The sequence below is a fragment of the Eurosta solidaginis genome, chromosome 3 (assembly GCF_040869045.1).
Source record: "Eurosta solidaginis isolate ZX-2024a chromosome 3, ASM4086904v1, whole genome shotgun sequence".
Lineage (NCBI taxonomy): Eukaryota > Metazoa > Arthropoda > Insecta > Diptera > Tephritidae > Eurosta > Eurosta solidaginis.
This window is the reverse complement of record NC_090321.1, coordinates 241,597,557-241,616,847: the sequence shown is the minus strand read 5'-3', so window position 1 is coordinate 241,616,847 and position 19,291 is coordinate 241,597,557. Positions and strand designations below refer to the sequence as shown.

Sequence of the window (19,291 nt, the reverse complement as noted above, 5' to 3'; positions counted from 1 at the left end):
TAAGTAGAAGAAAATGACAAAAGTTCTGCAGGGCGAAATCAAACGCCCTTGGAATCTTGGCAGGAATACTGTTCCTGGTATTACATATATAAATAAATTAGCGGTACCCGACAGATGATGTTCTGTCGCCTTCACATATACAACTAAGGGTCACTCCCTTTTAAAACCCTCATTAATACCTTCCATTTGAAACCCATGTCATACACACACATTCCAGGGTTACCCTAGGTTAATTTTGCTAAATGGTGATTTTTCCTTATTTTGTCTCCAAAGCTCTCAGCTGAGTATGAAATGTTCGGTTACACCCGAACTTAGCCTTCCTTACTTGTTATAACTCTTTTTTTTAAACCATACAATCATCCATGCAATTTACCCAGATAAGCTTCCTACTTTGTAACCCAAAGCTTGCGACGGGTACACAAATCCTCATTTCGCTTAAGAATGCTGCTGAGTGTGTGAATGAGTGTTGCGTGTATGAACGCTGGTCATTGGCCCAGATGTCACTTTTACAATATCTGATGGTGCAGTTTAGTGGTGCTAAGTGAACAATGAATAAATGACATATTAAATAATTGAAGAATAACGCAAATTGTTTGGAAAGCGAAGGAGAGGGTGGGTGGCGGAAATTCCTCGCATGCTTTTTTTTGAATTGGCGCAAGTCCATTTAGCGATTTCCTTTACTACAATTTAGATATCCGAGATAGATTTCTGTGTTTAAGTATGACAAATAATTACGATAAATAAGCATTTTTATCCAAAGCGCAGGGAACACGAAACTAGCAGTGGCAGTTTTTGTCCACTTTCAGCAATCGAATTCTTTTTTATTTTTTTTTTAGTTTTAGCAATTTAAGACAACATTTCCATAAATTATGCTACTGAAACTTCAGTAGCCAATCTCAAAAACGTTCGCGAAAAATTTTTAAACTTGAGATATTGACGTATTGTACTCTAAAAAAAATTCAAAAAATTCTTGAAAACGAAGAAAGAATGGGATTGATTTTGCGACATAGAAACGCTTCCTTCAATCTAGACAAGTAGTTTCCTCAAAAGGATACCTTTTTTCATTCATCATAGTCTTCTTAAAAGTAGAGAAAATTGTATAGAATAAATAGAAAAAAAATTATTTGTGTAACTGTTACGGCCGTGGGCATTCATGCTAATTCATACAAGTGGCGAATGTTTGAAAAAAAAAGTTCACAATAGTAAACAGCCTCGATCACCTGTTGAATCGCTGTTCGGTTACTTAAATCATTTTCTCAATAGTGTTTTTCAAACATTTTTGTCGACGACTAGCATATTTCATTATTTACATATTTTAAAATGTCTGCTTAACTGGCTGCTCATATTTTATCCTCTATCCAGATTTTAGAAAGCAATATTAGTCTTATTCTCTGTATACACATTTAAAAGGTAAGCTGATTTGAAACACAAATGGGCAATCCATTGCACTTCAATTTAATAACCGCGAGCAAAAAACAAACCTTTCTTTCCTTTCGCGACAGCCATTATCCCGTCAGCTATTATTTGGCAGGTAGGTATGGCAATGGAGGAATAAAAAGATTTTTCACTTCTATGAATTCACAATGGCCGTGGGTTTTAGTCGAGCTCCACAACTTAACAGTCGAGCAATCTGTTTCACTGCGCTAACATACATACATGAAAATGTTGTGCGAAATATTCAGTAAAGTACACTCAGAAAAAAACTTCTCCCGATTGAAGAAAAATGGGAATTGAATGGCACTTACGAAGTTTTATCCTCATTCGCATGGCCAAATTTTTTCAAAATGAGGAAAAATTCTTCAAATTCCATTTCATTCAAATTTTCTCTGAGTATATTTTTGATTGAAAAAATTGAGGAAAAATGTATCTTCAAATTATTGAAAATTCTTTACAAATTTAAGAAATTCTGACCCGTTGAATTGAGTACTCTTATGCAATAAGCTAACTCGTACATGTTAACATTGTGAGAAATATTCAATCAAGCATTCTTGACAATAAAAACAAGTAAGGAAGGCTAAGTTCGGGTGTAACCGAACATTACATACTCAGGTGAGAGCTTTGGAGACAAAATAAGGGAAAATTACCATGTCGGAAAATGAACCTAGGGTAACTCTGAAATGTGTTTGTATGACATGGGTTTCAAATGGAAGGTATTAAAGAGTATTTTAAAAGGGAGTGGGTCATAGTTCTATAGGTGGACGCCATTTCGGGATATCGCTATAAAGTTGCACCAGGAGTGACTCTAGAATGTGTTTGTACGATATGGGTATCAAATGAAAGGTGGTAATGAGTATTTTAAAAGGGAGTGATCCTTAGTTCTATAGGTGGACGCCTTTTCGAGATATCGCCATAAAGGTGGACCAGGGGTGACTCGAGAATGTGTTTGTACGATATGGGTATCAAATGAAAGGTGTTAATGAGTATTTTAAAAGGGAGTGACCCTTAGTTCTATAGGTGGACGCCTTTTCGAGATAATTTTTATTTAGCACATATATAGTAATAGTAGTAACGTTCCTGACAAATTTCATCATGATATCTTCAACGACTTCCAAATTACAGCATGCAAAACTTTTAAATTACGTTCTTTTAAAAGTGGGCGGTGCCACGCCCATTGTCCAAAATTTTACTAACTTTCTTTTCTGCGTCATAAGGTCAACCCACCTACCAAGTTTCATCGCTCTATCCGTCTTTCGTAATGAATTATCGCACTTTTTCCGTTTTTCGAAATTTTCGATATCGAAAAAGTGGGCTTGGTTATGGTCCGATTTCGTTCATTTTAAATAACGATCTGGGATGAGTGCCCAGGAACTCAAATGCCAAATTTCATCAAGATACCTCAAAATTTACTCAAGTTATCGTGTTCACGGACAGATAGACGGACGGACGGACATGACCTAAATGAATTTCATTTTTCGCTCAGATCATTTTGATATATAGAAGTCTATATCTATCTCAATTAGTTTATGCCGTTACGGATTACCGTTATGCGAACAAAATTAATATACTCTGTGAGCTCTGCTCAGCTGAGTATAAAAAATGGAGAAAATTTTTATGAGAAGTTGTATACGAAAATAAGTAGATAAGATTTACTCATAACATTGAAATTTTACTGAATTCAAAGACAATTTTTTTAGGTATTTTTTTTTTTTAGTGTAGTCTATGAGAGTCGTATTAATATTAAACAATTTTTTCCTGGGAGGTTCCTAATACCTGGTATTCGATTTCAACAAATCATGCAATCGACTTTCATTATTCGAAAACTGATGGAAAAAAATTCATAAATTCAATTGTCATAAACATTAAAAAAATTTAATAGTTTGCTGCAAAGTGAGTTTTCAAAAAACTAGTCGATTAGTGATAATGTATTATTTTACTTTGCTTATTAATTATGGTTTTTTCGAATAGGCCCATTGTCGAGAGCTCTAGCGCATCGCTTTATATTTTATATTGAAGAAAATCGGAAACGCCATTTGAAAAAAAAAAAAATGTCGAAAATTAATGCAAATTTTCAGAGACATATGACTTAGACTTTGTTAGACTAAAATTGATTGGTCTACGAAACAACATACTCAGTTTTTTTCTTAAAATATTAAAAATTAAAAAAAATTTAACTGACGAAATTTAAAAAAAGCTACGGCCGTTTCTCTTTTTGCTGCAGTATGTCAAACGAAATTTTTTGTTGTTGCTTTTTCAATATAAAATTTGCTCATAAAGGGCTAAAACTTTGAAATATCAAAGAAAAACATCATATTTTTGATTTCGTTTTGATATCTGTAAAGTTGATAAAAAATTTGCTTATTACGTTGTGCAGCCCTGTTTGTAACCAAAATCGGGACACTTTCGAACATATCGACCATAAGGTGAAAGCATTATTAACCAATTACATGCAAACATATCCGTAGCCCCGAAAAGACGGGTATACGTAGCATTTATTTGGTATAAAAAAATTACATATATACATACCAGTAAAGCTAGTATAAGGGTGTTAAAAATGAAAGTGTTGTTTCATATTTTATTCATATTTTTCTCTCGTCTTATACTCTTTGACATAAATAAGTTTTTTGAATTATCTTTCAGGGTGACTGGTGGCTCGCACGCAGCAAGAAGACACGTCAAGAGGGTTACATACCATCAAATTACGTTGCCAAATTGAAATCCATAGAAGCTGAACCGTGAGTATAGATTCTTAATGTGTTTTATTATTTTCTGAAAAAAAAAAAAATATATATATATTTAGAAATTTAAATGAATGCTAAAAAGACATACTGCCCCTGCCCCGTACCCGGTAATACTCAAAAAATAAACAAAAAGTCAAAAATTCTTAAAGATAACTTTTTCATACATTTGGGAATTTCGCGCATCGTTTTGTTATCTATTTTTGTTGAAAATTGATTAAAACAAGTCGGTTTAATATGGAGTTACCCTATTATTAAAGCGAAAAAGTTTTCTATTTAACATAAAATGCATTACATGTACAACGTAACAGCAGCACTACTAGCAGCAATGCTACTAGTAAACTTTAACGCCTAAAAGTATGCAATATTTTTCCTGAGTACTAGTTCTTTTACTGTAGTGGCGAAATTAGTGGCTCTATTGCATATTACATGCAAGCATATGAAAACAACACCCAACACCAACAACACAACAAAATTTATTACTGAGACAACAACAACAACAACACCAGTGCCAACAAGGTGCAAAACCTTGCTGTCATAATGTGTGGATATTTTTACACTAGTGGCCAAATCGGTTATTAATTACAGGGAAACAATGAAAGGGAAATTCAAAAATTACAAGAGCTGATTTCCAAGTTGAGAAAACTCATTCATGGATCATTTGAATTGAAATATCGCACTTAATCAACTTCGTCGGCGTTATTTTACTGAAAGTATAGAGCCAACCTAAGCTTAATCTAATTATATCGGAATGTGGGGGCGGAAAAGGTGTACTCTCTAAATTCAAGGAACCCTTCTCAGTCAGCCATACTTATTAAAGTTGACGGAGGAGGTTCGGCGTTCAGAGTTGAATAGGTCTACTGACAAAACTTAAGTAATTTGAATAGGTAATCATATGAAAGAGTAAGAATCGACCGTCAGTGGATGATGTTTATTGGTCCTGCTTTTTCTGTGAAAATTAAACCCAGCACAATTTCGCGTTGCGAATGTATCAGTTGTATTGAGCAGCTGTTAAAACTGATTGAGCCGTTAGGCGCATGAGGCAACGCGAGTTTGATGTGGCTATTGAGCAGTGTTGAGCTGAGTAATGGCTATGGGGGTGTGCTTAGGCCTTTGGGGGATAGAAGTTAGGAGATCTGTGAGTGTCAAAATCTACCCTAGATTTTTTTTTAAAGGTTAGGTTAGTTTGAACTGCTCGGTCGGTTTGAACAGAAGGATAAACTGAATGATTCGATAGTGTTACCGGAAGTTTTTTTAAGGACCAATCTGAAAAACCTTATAAAAAACCAGAAGCTATGCTATAAAATAAATTCGTTCTCTTGACAAATACTAGAAGGTTTCTAGGACCTATGTCACTTGCTGCTTCTAGATCTGACAGATGTGTCAATCCTAATAGCTGGAGTTCTGGTAAGCCCAGGGCACGCACACAAAACGTGCTCGGTCGTTTCCTCCTCCAACCCGCACTTCCTACACCTGATATCACTGACCAAGCCTAGTTTAAAGGCATGTGATGCCAGAAGGCAGTGTCCAGTCAGTATACCCGTCATGAGTCTACAGTACTCTCTTTTTAATTATAGAAGTAACTTTGTGGGTCTAAGGTTGTAGGACCTACATATGATCTTCGTTACTTTATGCCTTTCCCGCTTGGTCGATCATGCGCAACTCTCGCCTTTTCTTAGTTTTGCATAAACTAATTGGGACGCATACGGAGCAAAGCAACATTTTTGGCTAGTTCATCCGTTTTTTTTTTCATTTCCATATATTTCTCCCTATCCCGATTCTTTACAGGGATTGCTTACACTGCAACACACTATTAGTTGTTTTGCTTTGCGAGATGATTGCGTTAATTTCTGCTTGCATTTCAATATAAAAGTTGGCGCGACTGCAGTTTAAGCTATTTTGTTCCAGGCTGAAAACGCTACAGTGATCTGGCAGCTTGTAGGATCTGTTTATTTCCGGATCAGCACAGTATACCGCAGACCCTACTTCCACTACTTTGGAACCATCGGTGTACACGTGTATCGCCTCGCTATTTAGGCACCCTTGCGTCAACAATCCACCTCTATTGTGGTTCCCTTCGAAGTGCAGACACGGAATCAGGTAGTCTGTTCGTCCTGTAATTTATAACGCTAGTATGCGGTCAAGCTGCCCCGAAGAACTGAGCCTCGTTGCAGTTTTGATACATTTATTCGCAAAATTTTAGTATTCAACATCTAATGTGAATTACCCTCCGTGATTTCCTTTAATTATATATTCATTCTAATATTTCTATCTATAACTATTAATTTTTTTCGCAACTCATACACATTCGAATTTGCATAGTAATTAAGACTCTTGAAAAGTTTAATCAACCTAATTATACAATTTGAACGCATCACAACACGCACAACTTCGTTCATGCATCACGTTTGTCATTTAGTTATTGACCGCCCCTGAAACTCAGCGACATTTTCATGCAAATTTTGATTTGTTTTGTTTCGCAAATTGTAATTTCATTCCATAACTGAACTTAGCGAATAAAATCGGAAAGTAAATGAAATTAATATTTGATGTTGTTTTTATTTTTATTTTCGACCTTGAAATTAATATTGCTAAAAAAGAGTATGTACCTTAAAAGGAAGGAAGCTGACTTGAACTTTTCCAATACTGAATCTACATTGATGTTGTTCTGTGTGAATTTTCGTTACATTATTCCAGTAAATGCTATTACAAAGTTTTTTACACATTTGTAATTATTACATATTTTTTATCATGTGAAAAGCAAACAGTTTACAATTTTGTATTTCAACGTCACTCCATTTGCTCTTCTGAATTGTCTTTCATGTAGCTGATTGTACATTAGACTGGGTCGAAAAAAAGTTGCTAATATCCGCCCCTAAATTTAAATATTATGTTTAGAGGGTTTCGGAAAATAATTTTTGAAATCGACTTCATAGCTTAAAGGGACATTAAACGGAAATCTGAAGATTCTCAAGGCCAAAATAATGACATATCAATTTTAAAAATCGGACGTCAAATAACCAAGTTACAATGAAAAAACATTTTCGGATGTATTTCGAAGGATCAAAAAAAAAAAAATAAATAAAAAAAAATTTTTTTCGAAACCCTCTCAACATAATCTTTAAATTTAGGGGCGGATATTAGCAACTTTTTTTTTTGTATGGGGACCAACCCAGTCTATCGTACATATACTACATCAATAAATGGTTAATAATTTGCTTATCCAAATCTTCGTTTCTGACATTAACTATCGGCATTTGATATACCTTAATTATTCTGAACAGGAGGGATTAACTAAAGTTGGCTCATATGTGGAGAAAAAATAGTTTTTCTCTAGAGGCTGTTGAGAAGCAACGTTTGATATTTGAGAAGTACTTTTGTTACTCCCAACCTAGGTTCTAATTAGAGTCAAGCCTAATTGTTTATTGGTATTACTTATATATTTGTATGTCTAGCTCCCGCTGAAGAATTTGGTTGACTAGTTTTCAGCGATAAGGTTTTACCTTGTTTCAAGCATTGTGGCGTACTACTCCCCTCAAGAATGTATTTCAGTGAAAGAATCAACTTCGGCTCAGCTTTCAATAAGTTCATACGCTACTTCTATCGTAGAGGGATAGGGTTCAGCTTTTGTTGACATAGTGTATATGAGGCCAGGTCAAACCATTTAGACAAAAGCGTTGTAAGCATGCTTGGCAGCCATGCTGAGAAAATGGGGAAGGTTTGAACGACGGACATGCTCGCTTGGTGGTATGCTTCCTAATCATCTATTTGTGTTATTGCACTTCCTTGCTTGCGTGCCATGTCACACCGATATCTGGTGTTTTGTGTTGGCTTAAATAAAAAACTACGTGGGCACAACATTTCGTGAACTGACTAAATTAATGTGTCCCAAATTGTTCAATGGCCGTACGAAAAAATCCCGTTAACTACAATGACATATATCGATTTCACACAGAAACTTAATGTAACCACAATTTCGTTTAATAAAATAATAAATTTTTCCTTTTCACACAGACCCTTTTGCTTCATCACAAAAAAAAAAAAAAAAAATCGGTCAAGCCCCAAAAAAATCATCTGTAATATAAAAATAAGTCGGGTTTTCCTTCCTGACGCTATAACTCCAGAACGCAAGAACCGATTTCCAAGGTTTTGCATTCGTTGGAAAGGTCTCGGGCTCCGTGAGGTTTATAGCAAAGAAAATTCAGGATTGACGCACAGGGTCTTGAGATATAGGCCAAAACGTGCCCCGGGTACCCCTAGAATGTGTTTATAGAATATAGATATCAAATGAAAGTGATGAGTGCTTTAGTAGAGGGTAATTTTCATACCCCTGGGCGACTAGGGTCTCGAGATATAAGCCAAAACGTGGACCCGGGTACCCATTGAATGTGTTTATAGGATATGGATATCAAATGAAAGCTGTTGATGACTGATTTAGTAGAGGGTAATTTTCATACCCCTGTGTGACTAGGGTCTCGAGATATAGACCAAAACGTGGACCCGTGTACCCCTAGAATGTGTTCATAGAATAGGATAACAATTTAAAGCTGTTGGTGAGCTCTTTAGTAGAGGGTAATTTTCACACCCCTGGGTGACTAGGGTCTCGAGATATAGGCCAAAACGTGGACCCGGGTACCCCAGAATGTGTTCATAGAATATGGATAACAATTTAAAGCTGTTGGTGAGCTCTTTAGTAGAGGGTAATTTTCACACCCCTGGGTGACTAAGGTCTCGAGATATAGGCCAAAACGTGGACCCGTGAACGCCTAGATAGTGTTTTTACATTATGGGTATCAAATTGTAGCTGTTGATGAGTGCTTTAGTACAGGGTAGTTTTCATACCTTTTGGTGACTAGGGTCTCTAGATATAGGCCAAAACGTGGACCCGGATACACCTAGAATGTGTTTTTACATTATGGGTATCAAAAGTGAACCTGTTGCTGTATGCTTTAGTACAGAGCAACTTTTACACTGCTGGGTGACTAGGGTCTCGAGATATAGGCCAAAACATGGACCCAGATACACCTAGAATGTGTTTTTACATTATGGTTATCAAATTGAAGCTGTTGATGTGTGCTTTAGTACAGAGTAAGTTTTACACCGCTGGATGACTAGGGTCTCGAGATATAGGCCAAAACATGGACCCGGATCCCCCTAGAATGCGTGTGTATTATGGATATCAAATGAAAGCTGTTGCTGAGAGCTTTAAAGTAATTTTCATTGTGATATTCGATTTTGTCGCATCAACCTGGCAAAACTGATAAATATGCATGCGAAACCGAAATAAAGACATAAATTAATAACACCCACATACCTATTTACATACGTCCTATTCGATTTGCCTGAAATTTGGTATATAAATTTGCCTATATTAGTATTTACCATGCTTTTTTCCGGGAAGTAGACCAGAGACGCACTGTGACTGGGATTAGGACTAGGACTGGGAGTGAGGCTGAGACTGAGGCTCGGAGTGGGACTGGGACTGAGAGTCGGAATGGGACTGGAACAAAATACATACCACCCTCTGGGACTGGCAATAAGATATGAAGAAGAATGAGACAAACTCGAGAGAAGAGGAAAGAGAGAAGGAGGCTGAGAAAGAGATAGAATGAGACGAAGATGGAGATAGATGAAGCGAAAAATACGGAGGGAGGAGTGGATACAAAGATTAGGAAAAAGTGCAGAGGGGCGAGGGCAGAGTCAGACGGAAAAAGCTTATTAAAATGTATGCAGATAGACAGGGGTGGATCGTGACATTGTGGGGCCCTGGGCTAATGTTACTCAGGGGCCCTGTTTTCTATGGTGTGCAGTATATAGTTATCAGAAAAAAAAATCAGCTATAAAAACATTTATTTATCAAAACAAATATGACAATAAAGAATATTTAAAAACAAATCAACCTTTCTGCATTTTCGTGCAGCAAATTCCTTTATTTGCTCATCAACTGCTAAATCCTTTGTTAAATCACAATTTATAGAAAGAAGGGATAAATGATTAAGTCGATCGTTCGACATTGTTGTCCTATACTTATTTTCAATATATGATATCCTGGAGAAAGAGCGCTCCGCTTCGCAGCTGGTGATGGGCAACGTCAAACAAATTTTTTAAATGGTGTAACAATTAGGGAATACACCAACAAGTTCCTTTTCATAGATAAGCTTATGAATTTCACTGCAAGAGATGTAGCATTCTGATTTAGATTGTAGTAAATATGATTTTAATTAAATGCATTCATTTACTAAATTTTCATCTACGTCATCTGAATAATATTTTACAATATTGCGTACACTTTCCAGATCCACGCTTTCCTGGTTTTTATTCTGCAAATCCATTAAAAAATTTAATTTTTTGCTGGTTGTCTCATAGACTTGATCCCTTTCATTTAAATCCATAATCAGCTTATCCAATGCAACGTTTCGCATGTCTCTTTTAAATGTTTCTGCGCCACACACTGAGACTTTAGCTGTAGACTTATCGGCAAATTTTGAAGTCATTTGTCTCGTGTAAACGTCGCTGTAATATGTTACCACACTAGTACTTAATTTTTTAGCTTTCTCTTCGCACTCTTTTAGCTTTTGATCTGAATGCTGTACACGAACGCTTTCAACGAAACAATTAATTTATTGCCTTCGCAAATATTTAAGCAAGGGCTCTGTATTTTTTTATTTACTACATGAAATCTCTCCAAAATTTCTTCGTGCCTATTTTCTGAAATCAGCGTTCTCATCCTCATTTTCGCTAAAAGTTTTTAAAATTTTCATAATTTCAGAATAATGATTTTTTAAAGCTTTGACAGCCTCATAATGACAAGACCATCTGGTTTGGCTTAAACTTTTTAACGTAAATTTTAGTTGCATTTCACTATGTAACAATTCCCACCTATGGGTTGAAGATGAAAAGAAAAGATATATTTTTTGCACCACTCCAAAAAAATTTACAATTTCGGTTGCAACTTTAACACATTCTTCACCAACTAGGTTAAGGGAATGTGCAGCACATGGTACATAATCCGCTCTTTTATTTATTTGTGTTTGTTTAATTAATGCTGGGACACCTTTGTACTGAACCGACATATTGGCTGCGTTGTCATAAGACAGTCCCCCACAATTATCCAGTATCAGCCCATTTTTTTCTAAAAAGTCTTGTAGAATATTAAATAAGTGTAATCCAGTATGACTACTAATTTTGATGAACGAGACACATCTTTCGTACACATTTCCCTGAAAACAGTATCGTAATACAATAGCAAGTTGGTCATTGTGAGACAGATCTGGAGTTGAATCCATCACGATTGAATAATACTTTGTGTCGTCGTTATTTTTTGATTTATAATATGTTGCACTATCTGTTGGCCCATAATATCAATAACTTCCTCATATACTGTGCGTCTTGTAGGGCATTCGTCTTTTATTTTTATTGGTGGCGGGAGGCCCTATGCATCCACGGGGCCCGTTTGCATCCACGGGGCCCTGGGCTGAAGCCGAAAAAGCCATTAGATAGATAAGCCAATGCAGATAGACCAAATTTAGGCCAGAACAACGTCTGCCGGGTCTGCTAGTATGCTTTATACAAAAATAAGGCTGCTATCCATCCCATTCCTATTTAACTTTAAAGACAATCAAAATAAAATGCATAAAATTGTTCACAGGTGTTGCATCTAACCCAATATGTGACTATTTAAAAAAAAACCATATTATCTCTTGCTGCAAAAATAAAAATTTGCTTTTATCAAATATTGAAAATAACATCAAGCAAAACCGAATTTTCCACTCCATTAGGCATTCAATAAAGCAATAATGAGATAATCAAACATTTGAATATTGTATGGAAGTTTTCTTCTAATTGAAAAACCTTATTTCTAAAATTTGTATGTTGCTTTGCCCGGGTTGTGAACCCAGGGTCTTCGGTGTGGCGGAGCACGCTACCATCGCACCACGGCGGCCGCCATATATATACGTAAATATGTGCATACATATAGTACACAGCATACATAAGTACAAAATAGAGAGCGCAGTGAGCGTAAAATTCTCTTTGAAATTGGATCATGTATTGGCTGTTGATCGTTGTTGAAATGACCAGTGAGATCAGTTGTGTTAACCAAAAAATCAGTTAGATTGATTAGGAATCTGTCAATTTTACAGAATTTTAAGAGCGACAATTTCTCTTCTGTTGAAATGATTAAACTAATTTGTTCGCTTGACAAAGAACTCGGTCGAATTAAACATAATTCGATCAATTTCACCGAATCTCCGTTAAGTCAAGAACAACAGAACCGATTTGTTGATTTTATTAGCACCATTTCTTTCAGTGCATAGAGCGAAACTGTCTCGGTCGTCAGAACGCGTTTGCTCGAGGACATCTCACCATGTTAGAGGTTTTTTTTTTATAAAACTCGTAGCATTATTGAGATTTTTATCCTTCTCCAACATCTTTTGCGTTCGCCTACGTGGTCGTTTTGTCTCACTAATTTCAAATTTTCGATAATTATGAATATTGTTCCTACGCATTTCTTCCTAAGGCGGAGATAAATATTGCCCGAGCCCTAAGTTCTACCCTCGGTTTCGCTTATTTTTAGGATGTAGAGCTGACCCTCCTCCGATGGTCGAGGTATGTGAAGCTCATATCAATTCCGTGTTAGTATATTCAGGTTCTGACGTTGCAGTAGTTTCCGCACATCATCAGACTTTGTCCCTAATGTAGTCCATGCCTTAGCCTTTGATATCATGAACATCAAAGCTCTAATCACTGCTTTAAACCTAAGATTTTGGGTTGCTTATGTTTGTAATGCCTCCCTTTAACCCGCTCAAAGTCGTGTTGTTGCTGCATCTTTTCAACGTTGGACCATCCACCTCAAACGAAGAATGCTAGCAGCTTATTTGGTGCGTTGTACATCATTGCCACCTCTCGCTAGCCATCTGCCTGTCCTATTGCGCTCATCTTCTCGGGAAAAATCGGTTGTTGACATCCTACTTCCGTTCCTCTTTCTACTTTGTATTTTGCGAGGTGCATGGTTTTTTGCTATTCCGCTTCCCTCTGGCTAACAGCTTTAGATGTGCATGTATTGTCATTGCCCTTTGTCTCTTATTTCCGCTCAGCCTACCGTGGACCGCAGCCACGCCACTTGTCTGGAAACCTACCGATAACACACGCTATGATCTGATGCCAGGAATACTTCTGCTTTAAAAAGCCTCTTCTTTATCACGAACCTTCCATACTACAACTGGTAGTTCGGTGGTTTTCCAATATCATCGACTCTATATATATACATACATAAAAATATATTTATTTTTAGGCAATTTGTCCAAAAATAAAATAATTGCTTTCAAAAATATCAAATTAAGATCAGACATAATTAAATAAAAAATTATTTTGAGAAAAAAATAAATCAGCAAAGTAAGTATAAAATGTAAACTCTCCATTGTGACCGCCTTTGAATAATTAATGTAATGGGTATGAGTAACCACATTGTCTCGTAAAATTACATATCATTTAGGTTGGCTGAGGATAAACAACCGTAAAAGACCAAAACAAAATGCATGGAATTCTACTTGACATACAAATTTAATTGAGTACGCGCACCAACTCCTTGAATGACCAGTCGTAAATTTATATCTCACCAATAAGACGAACAATCTAGAATAAAATAAAAAGAAAAACGCATTAAAAAGTGCAAAACGAGCAGGCTTACAAAAGTTCGTTAAATACCCAGATGTAAGTAGTAATCGTCAAATGCTGAGCCCGGAAATGTCTCCCGTCTCCTTCCAAGAATAGTTTCTCCTCCCACGCATTAATATGGGAAGGACCGGCACCGCATTACATTTAGAGAGTCACCAGGCGTTGTAATAGGGAGAACGTGTTTGAACTGCTAATATCTACCATTCCCGGATGGAAGACGATGCAGAGATCCGACTGATACCGAGCTCATGATAGAATAAATAAATAAATAAATGTAAGGCGCGATAACCTCCGAAGAGATCTAAGGCCGAGCTTCTCTTCCAATTTGCGTCGTGCTCCTCTTGATTTTCCCTACAAATTGGCCGGACGGGACCTACATGTTTTATGCCGACTCCGAACGGCATCTGCAAGGCAGATGAGCTTTCACTGAGAGCTTTTCATGGCAGAAATACACCCGGAGCGCTTGCCAAACACTGCCGAGGGGCGCCCCCGCTTAGAAAAATTTTCTTCTAATTGAAAAACCTTATTTCTAAAATTTTGATGTTGCTTTGCCCGGGAGTTGAACCCGAGGCATACGGTGTGATAGGCGGAGCACGCTACCATCACATGATAGAATACTCTCCCAATAATTCCGTACCTCCTTGATCCTAACATCCCGTGCTTTGAAGCTAAGTCTTATTACCGCCAGGGTGGCGGTCGTTTTGGCCACGATGCCAACCTAGTACGGATTGTGCATTGTGTTAAATGTGAGTGTAGATGTTGGATGAAAGTCCTCGATGGCTCCAACCAAAACCAACCGCTGCACTACTTTCATCCTGCGTCGTAGAAGTGCTTAGTACTAACCAACTGACCAAAACTCCATAGAAGGAAACGGCTTGGCCACCATATATGTCAGCCAATACACCCACTCTTGGTGAGAGTCGGCAGAATTACCCAATTGCTCCTCTATAACAACTTAAGGCAACCGACATCTTCAATGCTCTTTACTCTATTTTAAGATTCCATTAATTATTGGTTTTTGTCAAGAATAATGCCAAGGTACTAACTAAGTCTGATTTCAGGAATCTTGTGACACTCAAGTAAGCCTGTGAAAAGTTCATTAGTGTATTCAGAAAGTTTACATTGACATGGATTGCCAAGTCGTTCATAAGCACGACCCAATACCCCTTCTAGCCCTTCCCCGAGCCGGGCGTCCTCGATTCCCTGTGAAGAAATAAAAGGACCTCACTCTCCGTTTCCTTGAAGCTGTTAGGCCTCCTAAGTTGATTACTTAAGATTCACGATACGGCACGACATTTAAGCTGTAGTCATCAGCAATAAATTTTTGTTTCAATTCTTGGATCGCCAGTGAAAAACTTAAGTCAGTTCTTTCGTGAATCGGCAAAAGGGTTGAAGATAGCAAGTGTTGGGGCAAATATAGGGATCTGTGGAGAATCTATAAACGTGAAATAAACATGTCGCAGAGTTTTTCATGGAAATATTTCTGCGGGGACATAGAAAACTCCAGCAAAACGGCGAGACTATCGAAAGTTCTATCTAAGGAACTTACCAATTCTTCAGCAGTTAGCTTATCGCGAACTTGGATGCGAACATCAGTTATACGGATGTAAAAGCGAGGCGTTCCTATGCACTCAGCCAATATTTGCCTTCTCTATGTTAACTGAAAGAGTGGATAATTCTTTTCGGCGCGTTTAACAGAACTTTTGTTAGGACCGTCGTGAAGAGTTCAAGGGTTAGTTCAGATATTTGTTTTACATATAGGATAGGACAGATGGTCTTACGGCTTCAAAGGGCTCAAAAACTTTCACAGTTTTGAACCTTAAAACTCTTACTGCAAACCGTTATAAAAACAAAATTCGCACTTACTTTTTAAAATCCTTTGATATGTACTTCCAGAGCTGTGATATTTGTTGCACTGTTGTTAAGTTCGTATCGTTTTGTTGTACTTGTTAACTTCAGCTCAGGCATTCAGTAAATATTCACAGCTTCGCATGATGTACTTGCATTGTAATAAGAGCTGTACTGAAAAGTGTGTAAGAGGACATGCTGGCGACAGCTGAAAAATATATTGGTCGATCATAAAACGCACGCGCCACATGTCACTGTATGTAAACACGCGAACATTGTCCCATTACTGAAACATACGCCAGTTTCTTTTCCCTTCATCAAAAGCCTGCCATATGTACCTATGTACATCTTCGTTAACCCACTTTTAGTGGACGTAGATAACTGCAAGCAAGTGTTGTTTCTGTTAAAGAATATGGCTTTTGGGCGACCTGCATCTGTGGTTGCATCTCTTTACCTCATCTTCATTAAATCGCTTTTGTTGACTGTAAGAAGCGTTGATGTATGTATCTACAATATTTAAGGGTAAGGGCTTAAGATAAAGTAAATAGGTGAAATGCGAAAGTGGTAGGTGTAAGAGTAAGAAAAACAAAATCGTAAGCAAAAAAAACACATTTTAAATTGAAATTATCACAAAGGAGACTGTGATGTCATATTTAACATATTGCAAATTTATTGCAACTTCGTTTAAATTTTTTTGTGGTCGAGTGTAAATCCTTTGATTTGTTACACTGTATAGCTTTTCGATTTCTGATTACACACTTTCTTTAACGACATGTAATCAAAATTATTTATTGAAAAATTTACGAATTTTGTAAATTTGTTAGGGCTGTTACGTGTGTTCGTCTTCGATTCCGTAAGGCCGCAACCTTAAATTACTTTAGATAATTGATTACTAATTTCGTTTAAATCCTTATCTTGTATATTATTTCTAATTGCTGTTTTTATGTGCAGGTCCCTTTTACGCTTTTATTTGGAATCCAAAGAGATTCGTGCTATTAGCGAGCTTTGGGCATTATTGGTCGTAGTGCTTTTGTTTAACTATCAGACCAATTCTAAATATTCTCGCGGAATTTTGATCTCGCGGATTTTTTTATTCCCGCGGAAAAATTCCTCCAATTCTTTTCTCCTAGTGAGAAGAATAATTGGGGAATAGGAATTTCGAATTTTCGAAGTCAGCTGTTTTGTCAATTGAAATTTCGTTGCGCATTTCTTATTTTGTTCAAAAAATTTTAAAGTTTAATTATTGCTGCCAATTTGTTTGAAATTAAGAAATAAGGTATAAACAATGCACATTATTGCATTTCATGTGGTATTCACTGAAATGAGTAATGAATTGGTGCCACAGCAACATCAACAGAGGAGCATAAGAAGAAGACCGGCGAGATAACACAAATCCGCCGGAGTTGCCTGCATTCATTCTGCAAAGCAATTTTCTTACGGCCAAGTCGAGTTGAGTTCACCTTTCGCCATATGCCAAAATCTATTTAAGCCTTCTTAAAAAATCCTTGCGCAATTTGTGTATGGCTGCATCAAATATGCGAAGAGCTCTTCCGTTGCTTATGATATATTTTTCGACTTAAAATAAAGAATATTGTGGTTGTTGTTGTTGTATTAACAGTGAGAATATTGTGGTAGAATTTAAATACATATTTTAGCACAAATTTGTACAAATAAGTGTTCTTTCTTAAAATAACCAATTTCCTTTAACTATTTTGATGCATTCCCTTTAATTTAACTAGTGAAAAAACTCCTATGAAATGGCAGAGAAATCTCCCTCTCCCTCACATTCATAATACCTACTTTTCACCCATAACCGGTTTCCGCTTTTTCGAACATTGTTCAGAATAGGAGGAAAGGGAGAAGTGAAAAAACTCACAAGGAATTTTTATTTAGAATACGAGGAATGAGAGAAGGGAAAAAACTCGCACGGAATTTTCGTTTAGAATTGGGCTGTATATTTTATTAAAATAATTTGTTAAAAATAAACGATTGTGAGCACACAAAGAAATCTATTTGTACTATGACACTATTGTGAATATTTGGTTAGAACTAACACTGCATTACCGGCAGTTGCTTACATTCGCCAGATGGCAGCGCAAGCGCATTTAAGTTTTTATTGATAGATGATTGATTGATAGAACAGCTAATTTCTGTTGACATTTGATGTGAAACTTTTGTATTGTGTTGCAAGGTGCTCACGGGTCCGGCTAGTAAATTGAATTTTAATACTTTTAAAGCATATTGTAACGAAAATTGCATCTGAGGATCAGAATGATCCGCATATTCTCTACTCTCTACTGAAAGAAGAATGTGTACGTAGTTCTTATGTTGGAAGTATAGCGCGATAGTCAGCAAATATGAGTAAATGTGTAATTTTACCTGTATTTAATTAGCGAGACATGCCCATAATGCTTTATACAATTGTTTTTGTTATTGATATTAGTGAAAAATTACAAAGTTTACAAACGGCGATGGTTACTAGGGCATGTTTTTGAATTTCACTTCTTCATCAGCTAGCTTCTCGGGAGCTGAGTATTGAACTCGAAATCTCCAACATTCATACTTGATACTATTATAAACGCAGATGCCTTTATCCACTCAGCCATATGAATGCCCCTGCTCGCTTTGCAATTGGTCTCTAAGTGTTGCCTTGATGAAAAAGTGAAATTCGGAAAAATGTCCTAGCAACTATCGCCGTTTGTAAACGTTGTAATTTTTCTCTAATATCTATAACAAAAACAATTGTATACAGCAATATGAGCATGTCTCGCTAATTAGATACTGCTAATGATATTGATATAATAGTGTACAGCGGAAGTAGTGCTTATAAAAGCAATGCTATAAATCCAATGTTACTAAGCTCTTGGAGCGCGCCTATAATTATTCCACACAATTAGGATTTAAAAGCAGATAGAATAAGTATGTACCTAAATGGTGAAAAAAGGAATATCAACACTTAGAGACCAATTGCAAAGCGAGCAGCGGGGAATTCATATGGCTGAGTGGATAAAGGCATGTGCCTTTACACTAGTATCAAGTATGAATTCGAGTATTGAAGTTACTTAGGTACCTGTCTTAGAAGACCTATCCCCACGGTGCAACTTAAACACTGATCAATATCCGTTGATCGGCGGCCCAACAAGTTGGCACCAATCGGCTGAATTGGGTGTTCAAGTCAACCGGCTTTGGTATGGCCGGGGAGGACTATCTAACCCCGCCATTCCATTTCGAGTTAATGGCACCCGGTTGCACGGCAACTCCACCGCGAGTTCCGTGCTTGTCTTAGTATCCCTCTTTCATTGATTTTGTTATCTTAATATCTGATAAACAAGTTAATCAGCATGAGATTTGTGTTTTGTCGCAATTTAGGAAATGTGACCAACCTTTTATGCCCCGCCGTGCCACAACAATGTATGATACATTGTTGACGACAAACTGGTTTTGCTTAGATATTGCTTAAGGCCGCACTACGTTGACGTGCGCTGTGAGCCATATTGCGCTTCATTTTCGCTTCCATTTTTGCTCCAATTATCTTACTAATTTTCGCTCCAATTGCCACTCCAATTACACTACAATTATGCTCCATTTCGAAC

The 19,291-nt window shown here is 36.9% G+C and overlaps 1 protein-coding gene across 6 annotated transcripts in view; it reads left to right on the top strand.

The window, feature by feature from the left end:
• Src42A (Tyrosine-protein kinase Src42A) overlaps nucleotides 1-19,291 on the top strand; it is a 261,953-nt gene that overhangs the window by 65,831 nt on the left and 176,831 nt on the right. For all 6 annotated transcript variants that reach the window (XM_067775732.1, XM_067775733.1, XM_067775736.1 and 3 more), the window contains one exon: nucleotides 4,078-4,172. In XM_067775732.1, the coding sequence (XP_067631833.1) occupies nucleotides 4,078-4,172 (95 nt within the window). The remainder of the gene's footprint in view (nucleotides 1-4,077; nucleotides 4,173-19,291) is intronic.